Source organism: Oryctolagus cuniculus, chromosome 11, assembly GCF_051225735.1.
Source record: "Oryctolagus cuniculus isolate XC-2025 breed Fujian yellow rabbit chromosome 11, ASM5122573v1, whole genome shotgun sequence".
NCBI classification, from domain to species: domain Eukaryota; kingdom Metazoa; phylum Chordata; class Mammalia; order Lagomorpha; family Leporidae; genus Oryctolagus; species Oryctolagus cuniculus.
The window spans coordinates 70,675,717-70,694,909 of NC_142877.1; the positions used below are offsets into that span (position 1 = coordinate 70,675,717).

At 40.5% G+C, this 19,193-nt stretch overlaps 1 protein-coding gene across 2 annotated transcripts in view; it reads right to left on the bottom strand.

Annotated features, from left to right (window-relative positions):
• Positions 1–2,312: 2,312 nt before the first annotated feature.
• Positions 2,313–19,193, bottom strand: part of SAXO6 (stabilizer of axonemal microtubules 6) — a 32,380-nt gene continuing 15,499 nt past the window's right edge. Inside the window, exons 8-15 of one of the 2 annotated variants that reach the window (XM_008256764.5) lie at positions 19,044–19,073; positions 18,537–18,712; positions 17,186–17,527; positions 15,935–16,050; positions 15,737–15,846; positions 7,331–7,583; positions 4,297–4,356; positions 2,313–3,079 (exon numbers count right to left, since the gene is read on the bottom strand). In XM_008256764.5, coding sequence (XP_008254986.1) covers positions 2,967–3,079; positions 4,297–4,356; positions 7,331–7,583; positions 15,737–15,846; positions 15,935–16,050; positions 17,186–17,527; positions 18,537–18,712; positions 19,044–19,073 — 1,200 coding nt within the window. In that variant the 3' untranslated portion in view covers positions 2,313–2,966. The remainder of the gene's footprint in view (positions 3,080–4,296; positions 4,357–7,330; positions 7,584–15,736; positions 15,847–15,934; positions 16,051–17,185; positions 17,528–18,536; positions 18,713–19,043; positions 19,074–19,193) is intronic. The other variant, XM_002711318.6, reaches the window with a different exon arrangement.

Here is a 19,193-nt window from a genome sequence, read left to right on the forward strand (position 1 = left end):
ATACTTTGATTATGCTACTGGTTTCACAGATTCTGTCCAAATTCATTGTTATACTCTTTTAACAATCACAGTTTATTGTACATAAACGTATGCCTTACCTGGGAAAGCAGTGGAAGATAGACCAAGTGTTTGGGCCTCTGCACCCGCAAGGGAGACCTGGAAGAAGCTCCTGGCTTCTGGCTTTGGATGGGCCCAGTTCCAGCAGTTGCAGCCATTTGGGGAGTGAACCAGCAGACAAAAGATTTCTCTCTCTGTCTCTGCCTCTCTGTAAATCTGCCTTTCAAATAAATAAATCTTTAAAAAATAAAGAGTATGCCTTAATAAAACTGATATAAATTGAATTAGAAATCTCACTAGCAAATCTCATGGGATAGTTCTTGTGTAATTAAGACACACCCACCAACTCAAATGCATGTCTTTTGAATTCCTCTTCCAGTACAAATAATGAGATGGTACTGACTGCTTAGCAATTCTCTCCCCTGAGCCACTGAGTAGGTTAACAGAGGGGCACTCAATAGTATACTGAAAAGGTAACTGTCATACACAGACTGGAATCATGCCTTAGCCCCACAAGAACCATAACTAATCCATCTATGCCTGGTAGATCAAGTTTACCCTAACGGATGTACCCGAATTATAGTCTGTAGCTAGGCAAAATAATGTCATGGACAACATTCAATAAGCTAGCTACAATTTTTTTCTTTATACCAGTGGTCAGTCTATGCAAATTCTATGCTCACCAACTAAGCTAACCATCTTTTAAGGAAGAAGACAATCATATCTAAGCTTCCAAAGTCCAAAATATGTTACAACTAATATGGCTCAGAACACATTTATATACAAACCAATTTGTTCTAAAATCCAGTATACACCAATTTTAAGATTTTATTTCCATGCTTAGTATCTCATGAAAAAAATTTTGTGAACAAATTATTTTAAATGGTCAGTGGAATGTAGGCAAATATCTGTATTCTATGTCTATATATGTCCATTTCTGTCTTATGATCAAGATTTTGTGTAATATAGCTTATAAAATCTGTTTTTCAGAAACTTAAATTCAACATAATTTGCAAGATAGTAAAGCAACAGAATATATCCTTGTGAGTAAAGTGGTTCAAAAGTTTGTGCTAGGGGCTGGCACTGTGACTTAATGGGTAAAGCTGCCACCTGTGATGCTGGCATCCTATATAGGCAGTGGTTTGTGTCCTGGCTGTTCCAATTCTGATTCAGCTCCTGATAAAGCACCTGGAAAGCAGCAGATGATGGCCCAAAAAGTTGGGCCACTGCCACCCACGTGGGAGACTTGGATGAAGCTCCTGGCTCCTGAACTCAGCCTGACCCAACCCTCACCGTTGAGACGATTGGGGAATGAACCAGTGGGTAGAAGATTCTCTCTGCCTCTCCCTCTCTCTGTAACTCTTTCAAATAAATAATTAAAACTTTAAAAAGTTTGTGCTAAATTTTTTAAATGGCTCTGCATTTTAGATTCTGTTATTTGTACTATATTTGTGCAGAAATATTGTAGACTCAACCTCACTGCGCTTTTTTTTTTCAAAGATTTTATTTATTTATCTGAGAGGTAGAGTTACAGACAGTGAGAGAGAGAGACAGAGAGAGAGGTCTTCCATTTGATGGTTCACTCCCCAAATGGCCGCAACAGCCGGAGCTGTGCCAGGAGTCAAGAGCTTCTTCCAGGTCTCCCACACAGGTGCAGGGGCCCAAGCACTTGGGCCATCTTGTACTGCTTTCCTAGGCCACAGCAGAGAGCTGGGTTGGAAGAGGAACAGCTGGGACTAGAATCAGTGCCCATATGGGATGCCGGCGCTGCAGGGGGAGGATTAACCTACTGCGCCACGGCGCTGGCCACTGCATTTTTTTTTTTTAAGATTTATTTTATTTGAAAGGCAGAGTTACAGAGAGGTAGAGAGGCAGAGGGAGAGAAAGAGAGAGAGCGAGAGAGAGAGAGAGGTCTTCTATCCACTGGTTCACTCTCCAAATGGCCCCAATGGCCGGAGCTGTGCTGATCCAAAGCCAGGAGCTTCTTCTGGGTCTCCCATGTGGGTGAAGGGGCTCTAGAACTTGGGCCATCTTCCACTGCTTTCCCAAGCCATAGCAAAGAACTGGATTGGAAGTAAAGCAGCTGGGACTTGAACTGGCAACCATATGGGATGCCAGCACGGCAGGTGGCGGCTTTACTCACTACGCCACAGCGCTGGCCCCTTCACTGCATTCTAACAGCAGCAAAAGAAGAATAGCTTATGCCGCCACAGACAGTTATTTGTTCCATGTAATAACTTTCTGGAGAAGCCAAACACACTTGATCAATTTTTATTTCAAAATATCTACAAAGTTTTAATTTCACATTATACAAATAATTTTTCAAAATCCAGACATTATTCAATGTAAGCTGAAGTCATTATACAAATAGAATACACACCAAGATAAAAATATACACATTCTCTCAGCAAATTTTGTTACATAAATAAGAAAAATATATACAGCTAGTATTTTCAAAGTATAGTTTTCTTAAATAACATTGCAACAACATGTAGATGGTGCTAAAATAAATAGTACAGCAAAAGTTAAAGGAACAGTAACTCATTTTATGACTTCTGCCATTATAAAGACACAGTCAATCTTAGAAGAATACACACTCCCCACTTGGCTGTTAACTTTATCTTTTTAGAATATTCTCTGGCTGGGTGAAATTCACAATTCTGCCAGCTATCCCTGACAACTAATTAAAAAAAAAAATTAGGACATGTGAAGAACTATATAATCTACATCTTAAAAATTTGTATAAGCATGTGGTAAAAATTTCCAAGTAAACTGAATTGACTATTGAAAAATCACTTTTTTTTAAGAAATGTCAGAAAAAAATTCAAACACTCAAAAAATCTTAACACAGTAAGTAATACAGAAAAAATAGGGCAATAGTTCCCTAGATGAAGGTGTTGCAACTCCATTTATGTTTTGCCCCAGAAATTCTCCTTCCTCTTCTGGGCCCGTGCCAGTGTCTGGAAAGCCCGGAGACTAGAGGCTGCAGAGCGTGCGGAAATCTCAGACAGTCTGTCCTCATCTGCAATGACAGAACCCCAAGGTCACGTTCAGAGCAAGAACAACCATTAAACAACATTATGTTGTATACAAGAGTAACAGAAAATTAAAAGCATCAAATTTTATAATATTAATGTTGGACCAATCAGAAAAACATAATTCATTGACATGTAAGAAACACCTTCATGGTAACTTACATTAATCTTCCCAGTTTAACATTCATAGAAATCAATCATGCTTCTCTTCCCCAAATCCCGCAACATCATAAACTAAACACATAGCCTATAATTTCAGTATTACTTGGACACAATTAATCGTAATATCATCCTGTCTGACTTTTCAAAAACACAGCTGCTCTGAACAAAAAAATCATTGCTAAACTTTTTAAACAAAATGCCAGACCTGACCATGGTACTTACATCACCTTTCTAAAGTAATCTCACTAAATATAAACATACTGTTTGATTTTAATATGCTACTTTTCCTTATTACTGAAATTCCTCAATGAGTATGCAATCTATTTATAAAAACTGCTCTTCCATTAAAAATAAAACAGAACTGGATTCAAAGTTGCCAGATATTTGCATTTCAAAATCTAACAAATTGATTTCTAGTTCACTGAATTCTAAGGAAAAAAAATCATAAATTTCCCAAGTGCAAAGAAAATCCTTAATATATGTGAAGTATGAAATTAACATTTGCTTTTCAGTTCAAACTTCAGAAATTCAGTAATTCCATACTTCTTAGGATGAATCAAAATGATAATTTCAACTGTTCACATTGAGAACACAAAAATCTTCCGGCCACTATTAGAAGCAAATGAATGTCAGAATGAAAACCTCACAGGAGGAAAAAAAGTCCATTTTCCCTACTCATATCATATTTTGAGAACTGAAAATTGAGAAAAACATAGATATTTGAAAACAAACATGAAGGGAGTATCACTAGGAAAAATCCCTGAGCCACAAGCTGGACAGGGTGGACAAACAGAAAGAGAAACTGCCCTTGGCTGGGACACCAGGCGCGGGCTCTAATGATCCCACCGCCCTGGTGAAGGGCCTGACCACTGCGGTGCCAGCTGACTCATCTACAGATGGGATAACTTCTCCCCCTCCTCACAAAGGATCTAAGGAAATAACTGCGGAAGTACTTTATAAACAATAAAGTGCCAATCAAATGTAAGGTCATTATGCTCTCACACACACTATCATAGACTTCTAAGTCACGACACTGAAATACCTTCATCATTAAAGGCTCCATGCTGAGGTAACTGGAAATTGTGCGTCCTTGTTTTTCCCACTTAAAAAAAAAAAAAAAAGAAGAAGAAGAAGAAGAAATTATCCTCAAAGTCACCAAATAGCATATCTTAGTGCTCTGGTTTCAACGTCTGTCCCCTCCAGAGCTCATGTTAAAATGACATTTCATTGTGATGGCACTGGGAGGTGGGATGGGTAAGAGCTGCTTCAGGCAGTAATCTCAAGAGTGGGTTCACACCTCAGGCGATCACTGACGTCATAAATAAGAATGTTACTTGTTAAAAGAACAGAAGTCACTGTGCACTTACTCCCCATATAGGACCTCCATCCCTAATGAGTTGTACTATGAGAATCGACTGCAAATTTTGTTCTCAAACTGTACTCTATATGTTGTGTGTGTGTGCATGGGTGCAAACTGTTGAAGTCTATGCTTAGCATGGAGTTGGTCCTCTGTATATAAAGTCAAACTAAAAATGAACCATAAAGAAGGAGATGGCAGAGGGAGAGGGAGAGGGAGAGGGAGGTGAGATGGGAGTTGAGTGGGGGAGGGTGGGTATGGGGGAAAGAACCACTGTATTCCTAAAGTTGTATCTATGAAAAAATGCATTCATTAAATAAAAACTTAAAAAAATTTTAAAATTAAAAAAAATTGGGTTTATTATCATAGGAGCAGCTCTCTGGTGAGAGGGCCTTGATCTGGACTGCTCAGCCTCCACAACTGTGAGCCAGTAAGTTTCTGTTCATTGTGAATGCCAGTCTCAGGCATGCTAGTATAGAAGCACAAAACAGACTAAAACTTGGATCGTAAATCTTTAGTGAAAGTAGGCTATACAAATTTTATTAATTCCACATTTTGAAGGGCCAGGGCCGTGTAGTAGTGGGTTAAGCATCTGTCTGAGGCGCCAGCATCCCATATATGCACCAGTTCATGTCCCAGCTGCTCCACTTCCAATCCAGCTCCCTGTTGATGGTCTGGGCAAACAATTGAAAACAGCCTAAGCACTTGGGCCCCTGCACCTGCATGGGAGATCCGGAAGAAATTCCTGGCTCCTGGCTTCGGATGAGCCCAGATCCGGCCATTGCAGCTCTTTGGGGAGTGAACCAGCAGATGGAAGACCCCTCTCTCATTCTTTCTCTAACTCTCAAACTCTGCCTCTCAAGTAAATAAATAAATCTTAAAAAAATTCCTTATCTTGATAGAAATTGCTATCAAAGGGCCATTCATTAATGTTTAGTGTACTTAGCAAATATGTAAGCAAACTACAGATAATCTCCTAGAATTCCTTTTAATAATTATATTGATCTAACTTTAAAGAAACATAGTAGGCTTGTGTTTAGAGATGACAGGTTAAATATACACATTTACATTTAATTTACATTTAATTAATTTACATTTAATGGGAGACAAGAAAACAGTGACAAAACTTTGGGAACTGAAGGGCAGTGAGTGTGTAATGATATCTGAGCAGGGTGCATTCTTAAGCCAACAGAGGAGCGAAACCAAGAAGCAATCAGTGTGTCCCCTAAATGGGGCAGGCTTTGGGAAGACTGAGTACCCCTGAGAAGATAAGTGAGTGGACCTAAGACTAGACAGGAAACTGGGTGAAAGTCTTTCTACAAAACAGACTACAAGAATCTTCTTTAAATTTACACCGCTGGGTGACTGCCACTCACCCAAAGGAGGAATGGCAATTTAGTCTTTAAAGGTTTATTAGAGCTACCGTGACTGAAGGACACTCAGGTTCAACTGAGGGCAAGGTACCATATTTGAAACAGGGTGGGTGATAGATGTATCATTTATTTCCTCAGAGATAAAACATTCAATACATGAAATAAAAATGGAATGTTGTATAAAAGAAGTAGGTAGTAATTTTTTAATTTTTAGAAATAAAAAATATTGTAGCAAAAGTTATTTTAAAGAAAGAACAAAAAAGGTAGAAGATACAAATTAGCATCCCTTTCAAATTAAATAGAAAGACAGAGATGGAAAATAGGAGCAGGAAGGTAAACAAAATGGAATCACATCCAACAGCTAAGTAATAGGAGCACTAAAAAAAGGCAACAGGAGCCAGTGCTGTGGCATGGTAGGTTAATCATCCACCTGAGGCGCTGGCCTCCCTTATGGGCACTGGTTCAAGTCCCAGCTTCTCCTCTTCTGATCCAGCTCTCTGCTATGGCCTGAGAAAGCAGTAGAAGATGGCCCCAGTGCACCCACATGGGAACCCATAAGACGCTGCTGGCTCCTAGCTTCGGACTGGCTCAGCTCCAACCATTGCAGCCATTTGGGGAGTGAACCAGCAGATGGAAGACCTTTCTCTTTTTCTCTCCCTTTCACTGTCTGTGACCCTACATCTCAGATAAATAAATTAAAAAATTATTAAAAATCTTGAAAAAAAAAGAGGCAACAGAAGATGGAGCAGAATTAATTACTGACTGAATAATTCAAGAAAAGTTCCCAGAGGTGAGAATTTTCTAGATTGGAAAGATCTACAGAGTACCAACAAAACAGATGAAAAAGAAACCTGCTCTCACTTTAGGTGTGATGAGAAAACCCTATAAGCTTCCCAAAAGAAAATGCTATATACAAAATAAAGTAATAACAGGACAGAAATAGCACTAGATTATCAGATGTCTCAATAGCAAAAGTAGAAGGTAAAAAAGAGCAGAGTGATGATACCTAATAAAACTAAGGGAAAATGATTTCTGACCGTGAGTTCTATACCCAAGCAACGTCAGGCAATTTCAGATTTCATCTGGGGCTGTCACGCCCGGAGAGGTGCTGTGGGGACCCAATGGGTTACTTACACAGGTATGAACGTGAATAAGAACTTGGGAGAGAGCTCATACTTACGTAAGAGCAAAATGCAAACTGAGTTGTAGTATAATTGAATGTCTCAAAGAAATCTACTGTGTTAACTAAAAAACTAAATTGTTTATTAATACAGGCTTACCTGTGTACCATATATTTTACTTATCAGTCATTTCAACAGACAATAAATTGAAACTAAAATAGTTACCATTATGCTGAAATTCTGGGTGTCTCAGAGAGCCCTGAATTCGACGAGAGGGATGCCAGTAGGATAAAGCATACGGTGGAGAAGGTGACTGTCCGGGGGTGTTCATTGGATATGCTGGAATTTTTGAAACTGGAGGAGTTGCCTCAGCACATTTAGGGATATTGATTTCAGAATCTTCCCGCAAAGGCAGGGGATCAACTGTTTTTATACCAGCAGCTGGAGAAGTCAGTACAGATACAGCACGACTTTCTTTCTAAATGAAAACAACAACAACAAAAGATGTACATATTTGAGGGGACTTCAAAAATTTCGTGAGGGCTGGCTTTGTGGCACAGCGCCCATATGAGCAAGGTGCGAGTCCCGGCTACTCTACTTCCAATCCAGCTCCCTACCAATGTACTTGGGAAAGCAGTGGAAGATGGCCCGAGTGCTTCAGCCCTTGTCACTCATGTGGGAGACCTAAATGGAGTTGCTGACTCCTGGCTTCAGCCTGGCCCAGACCTGGTTGCTGTGGCCATTTGGGAAGTGAACCAGCAAAACAGAAGGTCTCCCTATCTCTGTCTTTTCCTCTCTCTCTATAACTCTCCCTTTCAAAATTAAATCTTAAAAAAAAAAAAAAAAATTCATGGAGGGGTGGGCATTTGGCACAGCAATTAAGTAAGTTATCACTTGGGACACCCACACTCCATATCATAATGCTTAGTTCAAGTTCCAGATACTTCTCTTCTGATCCAGCTTCCTGCTAATGCACATGCTGGGAGGCAACACATTATGGCCCAAGTACTCGAGTCCATGTCATTCAACTGGGAAACCCAAAAGCAGTCTTCTGGGCTCCTGGCTTCAACCTGGCCTGTCTCAGGACTGTGTGTGGGCATTTAAGGAGTGAACCAGCAGATGGAAGATCGCTCCCTCACTCCCTCCCTCTCTCTACCTCTCTCTCTTCCCCCCTTCCCCTCATCCTTCTTCCCCTGCTTTTCAAATAAATAAAGCTTTAAAATCAGATTTCAATAATAACATCTTATTTAAAAAACCTATCACATAATCACAGATTGCATATAATGTCACTAACAATAAGAATACAAATAGTATTTAATGATGTGGATATATATTTGCAATATAGGACTAAGTAAGAAAAAAAGTAGATTATAAAGCCTTTTACATAATACAATAAACAAATACATTAACACACATATATGCTTAAATATCTCAAATAGTTAACAGTGGATGTCCCTGGACAGTAGGTGTAAGCCACTCATTTTTTTTTTTTTTCCAGTTTGGCCAGGATTTTCTGTTTCCACAATAACAATGTATGATTATCCTATAAGTTCCTCATAATTCAACTTCTCAAAATACAAATAGTAAAATTAAATAAGTTTCAGACTTTCCTGATTATTCTTTCAATAACTCCCTTCACTTACTATCTTTCAGTCTATTAATGCAACATTCAAATCTCTGCTTCCTAAACTTAGGTGTTATTTTCTACAATTATAGCATTTACTGCTTTAAAGTAAAGACAGCCTGTGGTCTCCACCAAGTATATACATGTTTTAAATCAGATCTAGAGTACAATCAAAAACCTTCCACTTGCTTTCTTTTTAAATCTCAAGTATCCATTAGTACAATACATACAATTCCAGAGGGAAATTGTTCTTTTGATTTTTTTTTCTTTTTCTGCATATATCAGAATCTGGGATCTCTGTTAAACTGGTTTTACTATTATTAAAAAGACTTGTATGAAGGGCTGCTGTTGTAACACAGTGGGTTAAGCTGCTGCTTATAATGCAAGCGTTCTGTATCAGAGTGCCGGTTTGAGTCCCAGGAGCTCTGCTTCCCATCCAGCTTCCTGCTAATATGCCTGGAAAGACAGCAGAAGGTGGCCCAAGACTTGAGCCCCTGTCACCCATGTGGAAGACCTGGCTTCAATCTGCCCCAGCCCAGCTGTTGCAGCCATATTTCACTCTTTTACTCCCTCTCTTTTTTTTTTTATTTTTTTTTATTTATTTTTTTTTTTTTGACAGGCAGAGTGGACAGTGAGAGAGAGAGAGACAGAGAGAAAGGTCTTCCTTTGCCGTTGGTTCACCCTCCAATGGCCGCCGCGGCCAGCGCGATGCGGCCGGCGCACTGCGCTGATCCGATGGCAGGAGCCAGGAGCCAAGTGCTTTTCCTGGTCTCCCATGGGGTGCAGGGCCCAAGCACCTGGGCCATCCTCCACTGCACTCCCGGGCCACAGCAGAGGGCTGGCCTGGAAGAGGGGCAACCGGGACAGAATCCGGCGCCCCGACCGGGACTAGAACCCGGTGTGCCGGCGCCGCTAGGCGGAGGATTAGCCTAGTGAGCCGCGGCGCCGGCCTACTCCCTCTCTTGTTGCTCTGCTTTTTAGATAAATAAATAACTCTTTTTAAAAAGATATTTGAATAAAATCTGTAAATATTTTTAACGCATGGGGCTCCCAGGTTTAATGTAACTGATTTCATGATCTCTTGCTTTATTTAAAGCCCCTTTATGGTCTCCCTGCTCCTACCCTGCCCTGTGTACAGCAGCTCTCCACTGAGTAGCTTTGCTGCTACAAACATGCCAAGGGCTCCCAGTGCCATTACAACATCACACTCCTTACCTCTCCTCTCCTTCTAACATCACTTCCACTTCCCTATGTGCAGCACACTTTGGCCTTTTCACTCTTTTCAAAACTCAGCCCCAGAAAAGAACTCCTGCACTTGCTTTTCTTTCCACCTGGAAAACAGTCTCTGTCCCAGATCTCTACCTGGGCACCTCCCTCATTAGGTCTTTGCAGAGGTGCCTGTCCACACAACAGCAGCCTCACCCACCCCTGGAGATCATCTTGCAGTTGCAATTAATTCACAGCACTTCCTATAACTCGAAATTCAGCTTTTTAAAGTTATTTGTCAATTTCTCTCAATGAAAATGTAAGCTCCATTAAGACAGAATGCTCTATTTTCTTGATTATCAATGAATACCTTGATTTGAAAACAATGCCTGGCACATAGCAAGAACCTATTAAAGGGTTGGCATTTGGCTCAGCTGTTAAGACATCACTCCTGGCTCTACTCTGCCTCCTTTCCTTATCAACTTACTGTTAATGAGCACCATGGGAGGCAGCAGATGATGGCCCAAGCACTTTGGTCCCTGCCACCTACATGGGAGACCCAGATGGAATTCTAGGTACCTGGTTTTGTCCTGGCCCAGCCCCAACTGTTACAGTGATTTGGGGGAATGAACCCATGGATAGAAGAGCTCTCCATCTGTTTCTCTTTTTGTATGTCTCAATTAAAGTGAAAATATTTTTTTAAAAAAAATAAGAGTCCATTAAATAGTCATATTGCATGACTGAAGGAAAATGATACTCCTGCTATGCTCTCTCCAAAAGAGGTCCTCATCAAGAGTTCTCTTATCAGTGCATAGCATCCTCATCAATCCTGTCAGACAGGCCAGAAACCCAGAAGGCATCCATGGGCTCTCATCCTCCATTATGCAATCCAGCACCAAGCTTGATGTTGTTCTCCTTATACAAGTCATTAGTTGTGTCCTCTCTCCCTAGCCCCAGCAGTCCACATCGCCTACCTAGAATATTGCAATTGCCTTTTAAGGGTAACAATAGTCTATTCTTGCTTTCCAAATGAGATTTCAAATACTTAAAATTTTAAAATGCTTCCATATTTAAAATATTTCATATATTCCCAATGCTTTTGAGGTAATCATAAAATTCTCAATATTGCTATCCTGTCAAGCGCCACATTGTATGATGTCCCGTGCCGCACACTGTACAGGTCTGATTCCTAAAACCCTACGTTCTTATTCTCCACGGGATCTTGGCACATGCTACGCTCCTCCCCCTACCGTTTTTTGCCTGGTTCACGCCTCCTCTTTCTCTTTATCTCAGCTCAATCATGACTTCCAAGGAGCATCCTTCATGTCCTGGCAGCATCCTTCCTCCATGAGTAGGCTGATTCTTTCCAATATAACACTACGCACTTTCACTACGAAACCTTTATTAGTTTTACTTTGTGTGTGTGTGTGTGTGTTGTGTGTGTGTGGTTAATGAATCTGTACCTCCCTCACTGGACTACAGGTCACATAAGGAAGTCACCAACCACAGCTGTTGTCATTCATATCATAGCCACAGCACCTATCATGGAGTAAGAAATATCCTCTAAGTGAAGTAAGCTACTGAACACTCGAACTTTTAATGTCCTTTATAAGATCTAGAAATGCTTCTAGATGATCAACAATACCATGGAATTCTACTGCTAAGCTGTGTGAGATAGTTTTATTAAGGTGTTAAAAACACAGGCTTGGGGCTGGTGCCCCAAGCTAAAGCCACCATTGCCTGCTGTGCCAGCATCCCATAAGGGTGCCAGTTCGAGTCCTGGCTGCTCCACTTCTGATCCAGCTCTCTGCTATGGCCTGGGAAAGCAGTAGAAGATGGCCCAAGTTCTTAGGCCGCTGCCCCAACATGGGAGACCCAGAAGAAGCTCCTGGCTCCTGGCTTTGGATCAGCCCAGCTTTGGACATTGTAGTTATTTGGGGAGTGAACCAGCAGATGGAAGACCTCTTTCTGTCTCTCTGTAATTTGGTCTTTCAAATAAATAAATCTTATTAAAAAAAACAGGCTCTGGGGACAGACCCACTGAAATCAAATTCTACTTTACAATATGGCAGCCATGAGACCTCAGTTTCACCATCTGAACGACAGAAATAACAACACTTATCTTCCAGAGATGTTGTAGACTTAACGAGGTAATATGTATAGAGTGTAAGTTACCCAAATGGCTGCTGGGCCATTTATTTCCACATTTCAAAGTATGTGATTAAAAGTTAATAGTGAGAACATTTCTAGATATTATGATAATATATTCTCCCAAATTCCTAGGTTAAAAACACATAAGATGATACTAATCAAGGGTAACTGAACAACAGGAATAATTTATTGGAAACTGAAAGATTTATGGGTTTAATTTTATATGTAATAATAGCCCTTATACAAAAATAAAGGCGAAAAACTGATAATGTATTTCAAGCTTAGTGACTCCTGCTGGCAAGCAAGGCCTAGACAATGAGAAATAATCAAATCCACTTCCTAGACAGCCCCTTGTAGTGCTGGAGGCAGAAAATTCACATGGAGAGATTTCTAATTATGCTGTTGATAAGAAATTTTCTCATTTCATAGGAGTGCTTAATTAAAATTCTACAGGTATGTTGTGTGCCTGATGAGATGGAGATTGGCATTAAAAAGTTATAAGGATATTTTCTTGTATTTAGATTATTCAATAAATTAATTCCATAATGGATGAAAATCCATATAAATCCAGCTGCAAATGAAAGTAATTCAAAAAGTTCACTGAATATTAAATTATAAAATTTTTGTTTTGGTGCCCAAAATTCTTAAAAATCCATGACTTTCTTTTAACATACACATTTTCTGAAGCTTTCTGCAAACCCCACCTGGATCAAGTCAGCTCCATACACAGCTGCCTAGAAGCACCCCCCTTCTAGGTAGCAGCCTGCCCACTGAGGAGGGGCAGGACCATCCACAGAGGCAACAGATTCCCAACATCTGTTTCTGATCAAGCCTCTAACCGTATTCCTAATGCCACATGTTCTTTAATCAGTCAGTGTACCTACATGCCACAGGAAATGGTTTCAACATTCTGTCACTCCAATAACATGCATTCAACACACATTTAACAATTACTTGCTATAAGCTGGGTTCTGGTCTAAGTTCTCTCCCCAACCACTGAAGACTCTCACTGTGCACACACTCTTGAACTCCTAAAAAACCATCAGAAAATATCCCTTAGAGATTAGTAACCAGTTTTTTTGAATGTTCTTTATTCTACTTCAGCCACTTTCAACTTTCACCCAGAATTATGTTAAGCCTTGTCATTACTGCTAACTGCAATCTCTCTGTAATCGCAGTTTTTAACCACCAATACTTAATTTTGACCACAGGACCACAGGTCCCCCAGTCTTTAAGGCTACCATGACCTCCCATACATTGCTTCTGTCACCTTTCTTATCTGTCATCTGTCTTCATCTTCTCAATTCCTACTGTCCCTCCCTAATCCAAAAAAAACTTCCATGGCCAATCTTTATAATCACCTTTACATATCCCTTAATACCCTTACCCCTCTTTTTCATTTTCTCTCCTTCTCTAGGCAAAATATGTAAAAAAAAAAAAACCCTGGTTAAATTCAACTACCTACCCTGCACTTCCTAGAGAAAAACACACAACCTATTCCATTTCTCTTACATCACATTTATGGCTGCTAACTTAAAGCAGCCCCTTAACGTTCCCTGAAATATCCCACACTTGCCTGCCTCACTTACTCTCTGGCTCTCCAACAAAGCTATTTGGCACCTTCTTCTCTCTCCTCAGACTTCCACACATTTCCTTTCCCATCCATTCTCAGCAAGAATCTTCTTCATGCAGCACCAAAAAGCCATCAGAAGAGGCTTTCCAAAAGCTTCCACCCAATCTTCCTGTATTCATCAGTGCCCGTGAATTCTGCACCCCCTCTTGAAACAAGAACTTGACCGTTCTTGAAGACCTGTCAGAGTGCCTAAAGCTAGCCCTTCCAGGTCTCCACCAGATCTTAAGTCTTTCTCCCACTCAGTATCTAACAAGCTTCCCCTCACTTCTGCATTATCCACTCTCCTCAAAATTTCTCCTGTCCACATACAAACGTGCTGTTATCTCTTCCATCTTGATCTCACTTCTTCCCAACTACCTCTCATTACCCTGCTTCCCTTCCAGGAAAACTTCTGAAGAGTTGTCTGTGACAGCTGTCTCCAATTCCTCTCCTCTCTTTCCTCTCAACTGCACTTATATTTAGATTTTTGTCCCTTGCTGCCACCAAAATGACCCTCTACCAAGGTTACCAAGGACCCCCATGTTTTTAAAACCAACCATCAACTCTCAGAGCTGACTCAGCAGGAGCACTCCCTCCTCCTTGACATCCCCGGGATGCCAGAGTCTCCTGATTCTCAGCACTCACTGGCTCTTCCTCTCCTGTCTCCTCTCTGTCTATACCCATTCCTTTCATGGTCTCCTCCAGTCTAAGGCCTTAGATACTTGTGCCATCCATATGTTAAGAGCCTCAAATCTATCTGCAGCCCAACTTTTCCTTTACATGCAAATTCCTAGTCAACTCCCTACCCCACGTGTCTACTTGTCTATCTAGTAAGCTTCTCAAATTTAACCTGATCCAAATACATCTCTTGATCTTTCCTGACAGATACTGTCCTTATCTTGTCTTCCTCATCTCAAATGGCAACTCCATCCGTATTTCTTAAGCCAAAAATCCTGAATCACCCTTAATTCTTCTTCCTCTCTTACCCCTTATCTTTTGTATCAGCAAATCTTGTCAGCTATACCTTCAGTTTATATCCAGAACCAGACTTCATCATATGACCTCCACTGCTACCCCATGATCCAAATGAGTATCATTGCTTGCCTAGATATTGTTACTGATCCTTGCTGGTTTCATGTCCCTGCTCTTGCTCTCCCACTGTCTATTAGCAACAGAGTGGCTAGAGTGACTTGGAAAAATCCTAAGTCAAATCATGTCACTCTTCTGCCCTTCCAGTGGCTTTGCATCTCGTTCAGAAGATTCGAAGCCTTGGCCATGACCTACGACAATTCAGCCCTACACAATTCAGCACACTACTATGTTCTGATCTCATCACCCCTACTCCTCTCTGTCTCTTACTCACTGTTCCAGCCACACTGACCCACTGGCTGGTCCTTGAGCCATCAGGCAGGTACACTCTGACCTGAGGGACCTCACACTTGCTGTTCTCTTTGACTGGAATGCCTTTGCAGACGTGCACATAGGCTGATCCCTCACCTTCTTCAGATTCTGCTCAAAGGCTACCCTTGCAGTGAGGACTTCCCTCGCCACTTCCTACTCACTTCCCTTGCTTTATTTTTCTCCTTAGGGCTTATTACTATCTAAAATACTATGTACTTTACACAGCTCTTATTTACTGTGTCTCTCCTCCACCAGAAGCTAAGTGCAATGAGGGCTGGGATTTCTGTCTATTTTGTTCACTGCTATAGCTCTAGTGCTAAAACAGTGCCTACAAGTTGGCATACAAGCTATGCATAGTAGAGGCTCAATAAAGAGTAATGTTTTTCTTGTCTCTTCTCCTGTTGGGTCAGTATGACAAGAGTGAAAATATATTAGCATCAATGCAATGCCATTGCTCAAAAATAAAATAAATAAAATTAATGTCCTTGTTTTACAAAACGTAAATGAATCATCTTCACATACATTAGATGATTTTCTAAAGTCTGCATCAATCATTTTTGAACTTATCATTCATTTGTTACATATGACTGAAATAATTCCAAAACAGATGCTGTTTCCCAAACTACAAATAATTTACCTTAGGAAAATCATTCTTTGGGGTTTCCAGACCATCCTGTGGGGACACTCTTCTCCTCTGCTCTGGTGCTGCAGGCTTCACTTTAGATGGGGACACTAAAACAGCGCCACCTGGCAAAACGCAGAAAATGGCAGGTTTCAACCCATCGCAGTGATCACGTAGAAAAAGCAGTCTACAGGAGCACTGGCTGCCTATTACCAACAGCTGGAGTAGTCAGATCGTGATGAGTCCTCTGGATCCCACCCAGTTCTCTCAGCTTCGGAGTAGGAAGCCTGCCTCCCGTTCCTGAGGAGGATTCAGAAGAAGAATCTGACCTACAAATTGAAATCATCTATTAGGAAGCATTTCCTCGAGAAACTACAAGCAAGAACACTAGACCATCATTGTACAGTATCAAGGTACAAAACTTGTAAGAAAAGGCCATTTTGCTTGTGAAAATAATAACCATCAAATCCACATGCAATCAAGAGGGAGCAGACACACAAAAAAGGGGAAAGATCACTAGTCAGCAACAACCCAGCAGAGAAATCTTCCATTAAATCAGGGCCCATGGGCCCGGCACCATGGCTCAATTGGCTAATCCTCCGCCTGCGGCGCCGGCATCCCATATGGGCTCCAGGTTCTAGTCCCAGTTGCTCCTCTTCCAGTCCAGCTATCTGCTGTGGCCCAGGAGGGCAGTGGAGAATGGCCCAAGTGCTTGGGCCCCTGCACCTGCATGGGAGACCAGGAGGAAGCGCCTGGCTCCTGGCTTTGGATCTGCACAGCACACTGGCCGTAGCAGCCATTTGGGGGGTGAACCAACGGAAAAAGAAAGACCTTTCTTTCTCTCTCTCTCTCTCTCTCTCTCTCTCTCTCTGTAACTACCTGTCAAATAAACAAATAAAAAATCTTAAAAAAAAATCAGGGCCCAAGTTCCAGGTGAGCTGCAACATTCACAAATGAATAAGAGATTCAGACTACAGACAAAAGGCACCACTGTAAAGGGTAGAAAACCACTCCCCAAACCAACTTGTCCATCAAACAAGAATTCATTATTTTCAGAATGATTTCTAAATATTACAAAACATCATCTGTTCTTTTTTTTCTTTTTGTAAGACCATCTCATATTAAAATATACTACTTTTTTTCTCATTATACATGGAGACATTCATCCAAAGACATTTGTAAATCTGGCAAATCATAATTATAGGACATAAATGAAACACCCTGAGTAGTTCCTTTCCAAGTAGCCCAGTGTTCAAGGGTTTAATTACCAGCTAATTAGTGGTGACTCAAATACCTGGAAGAATCAAGTTATAAGTCATAGAGCAACGCCTACTTTGTGATATTAAAGTAAAAATCTGATCTTCATTAGTCAGAAAACCAAAAGTGTGAATCATTATAGAGACAACAAAATATATAGCAACCATGCATAATGCTTCTACATGCTGAGTGATTTAAAACTCTCACCCTTCTTTTATCTTGTCTGCCTTAGATTTCTCCTGTGCATCCAACTTCTCCAGATGTCCTGAATAAACCTGCTTGTCCCTTCCCCCCTTCTCCTTCTCTTTCTCCTTCTCCTCCTCCTCCTCCTCTTCCTCTTCCTCCTTCTCCCCTCTGGGCTGTTTCTGTTTGTCTTCGCCAGTGTCCTCTGCATCCCAGGCCAGCCGCCTTCTAACAGGTATGGTGGGAGCACCTGACATGCCCAGTTGCTCCGTGGTATTTGTCTGGGGTTGCTCTTCCAAGATCTGCCCTTTTTCTTCCAGTTTTGTAGAAGGACATTTCTGCAAAGTCTTAGGAACTGTAGGCTCTCTGCATAACAAAGTAAGTTTTAAGTTTGATTAGTTTGAGTTTTCCAGCTTATACTAATCTGGTGCATCTATCATTTTCTTCCACTGTTCACACCTACATGTTTCCTGCAGAGATTGTCTTGCCCAGGGAGTGAAGAAAGAAATCTAATTATGAGTTCATTTTATAATATAATTAAACTTGCCATCTAGAGTTTTTATTAAAATAACCCAAAATATATTTATCTTCCCTTACTCCTACCTTCACACAGAGATGTCTGTATCTCTGGTGACAAAAGTCATCCTTAGCCCCTAGACTGACATTTACATGCATAAACTAGGACCTCACATGGTATAACTTGCTTGGTTACTGAATTGAGGTCTGTGCAGACCTTGTGTACTTGTGATCAAATAAACTGATTCCAATTTTATAATTTAGACTCATCTTTCCAATACATTAAAGAATAGATTTTAAGTTTTTTAAATCAGGTGTCACATATTTAGAATTTATAGATTAATTTAGTTTGTATGACTGTATTAATATACTGTAACAACCAAAAACCATTTTATTTGCAATTCATCAGTGTGTTACTTCTCTTACAAAGAGTTAAAGTTTGTTCACTTCAAAACTCAGAACAACAGAGAATTCTCCCATTAAATCAGGGACCCAGATCCATATTAGCCTCAAAGTCCATTAGTGAGTGATATGGATATGTATTAATAGCTTATAGACCCTGTGTTTTCCTTGTACTTTTTAAAGTCCTTTAAATGTATCATATAATCATCCCTACTTTGCTATTAATTATTAATATTATATAATGTGCAATCTCCCATATTTATATTACATGCTATTTATGTACAAATAATTAAAGCAAGTATAGTTAGCTTTATTTTTCACAACAGAGAATAAACTAAAAATAATTAAATAGAAATAGCCAGTCTACATCCAGTGGACTAGAAGGCAAGTTCTGGGTAGTCAGGCCACTTTCCTATAGCATTCTATGATTCACATGAGCTCCCAGAAAGCACCTCACCCGGCCAGATCTAATGCTCTGATGTTGCTACTAATGGTTCCTTCTGAGCTTGTGGTGGAGGAGACATCCCAACAGCGGTTGTTATCAGATACAATCTGATTCAGATGGTCCCGAGAAAAATGTGTTCCCTGGACTCTCTTCCTGTAAAACTCAGCCTTCTCTCGGAGTTCTTTAACCTGGGCAAGAGAGTTTGGACATCGTATATAATCGTAAATGTCCCTTTACAAATATTACCAAGTAGCACATCAAAGACATTGCACAAATATAGCCAGAGACCAAAGAGAAAAAAAAAGAGAAAACAGCCACCAAATATGGTCATCAGACTATGTGCATAAAAAGCAGAAATTAAAACAATCAAGCTTAAGCATGATGCAGTTACTGTCAGACCAGCAGGCAGGGAGGAATTTGTAGCTAAGAAAAATATTGACACCTACTTTTTATTCCAACTGAAATTACACAAGTACTCTACGCATCATTATAGCTTTTAAAAACTCAAAAGCAACCAACCTCTGCATACCACATGGCATTTAGAGAACCCTAGGGGAGGAATACAGAAACACACTTAATGACAGGTTAAGGCCATAATCGAATACTAATGGGAATCAATGGAATCAGTCCTTCCTCTAAATATATATCAAACTTCGCAGTATTTCTTAG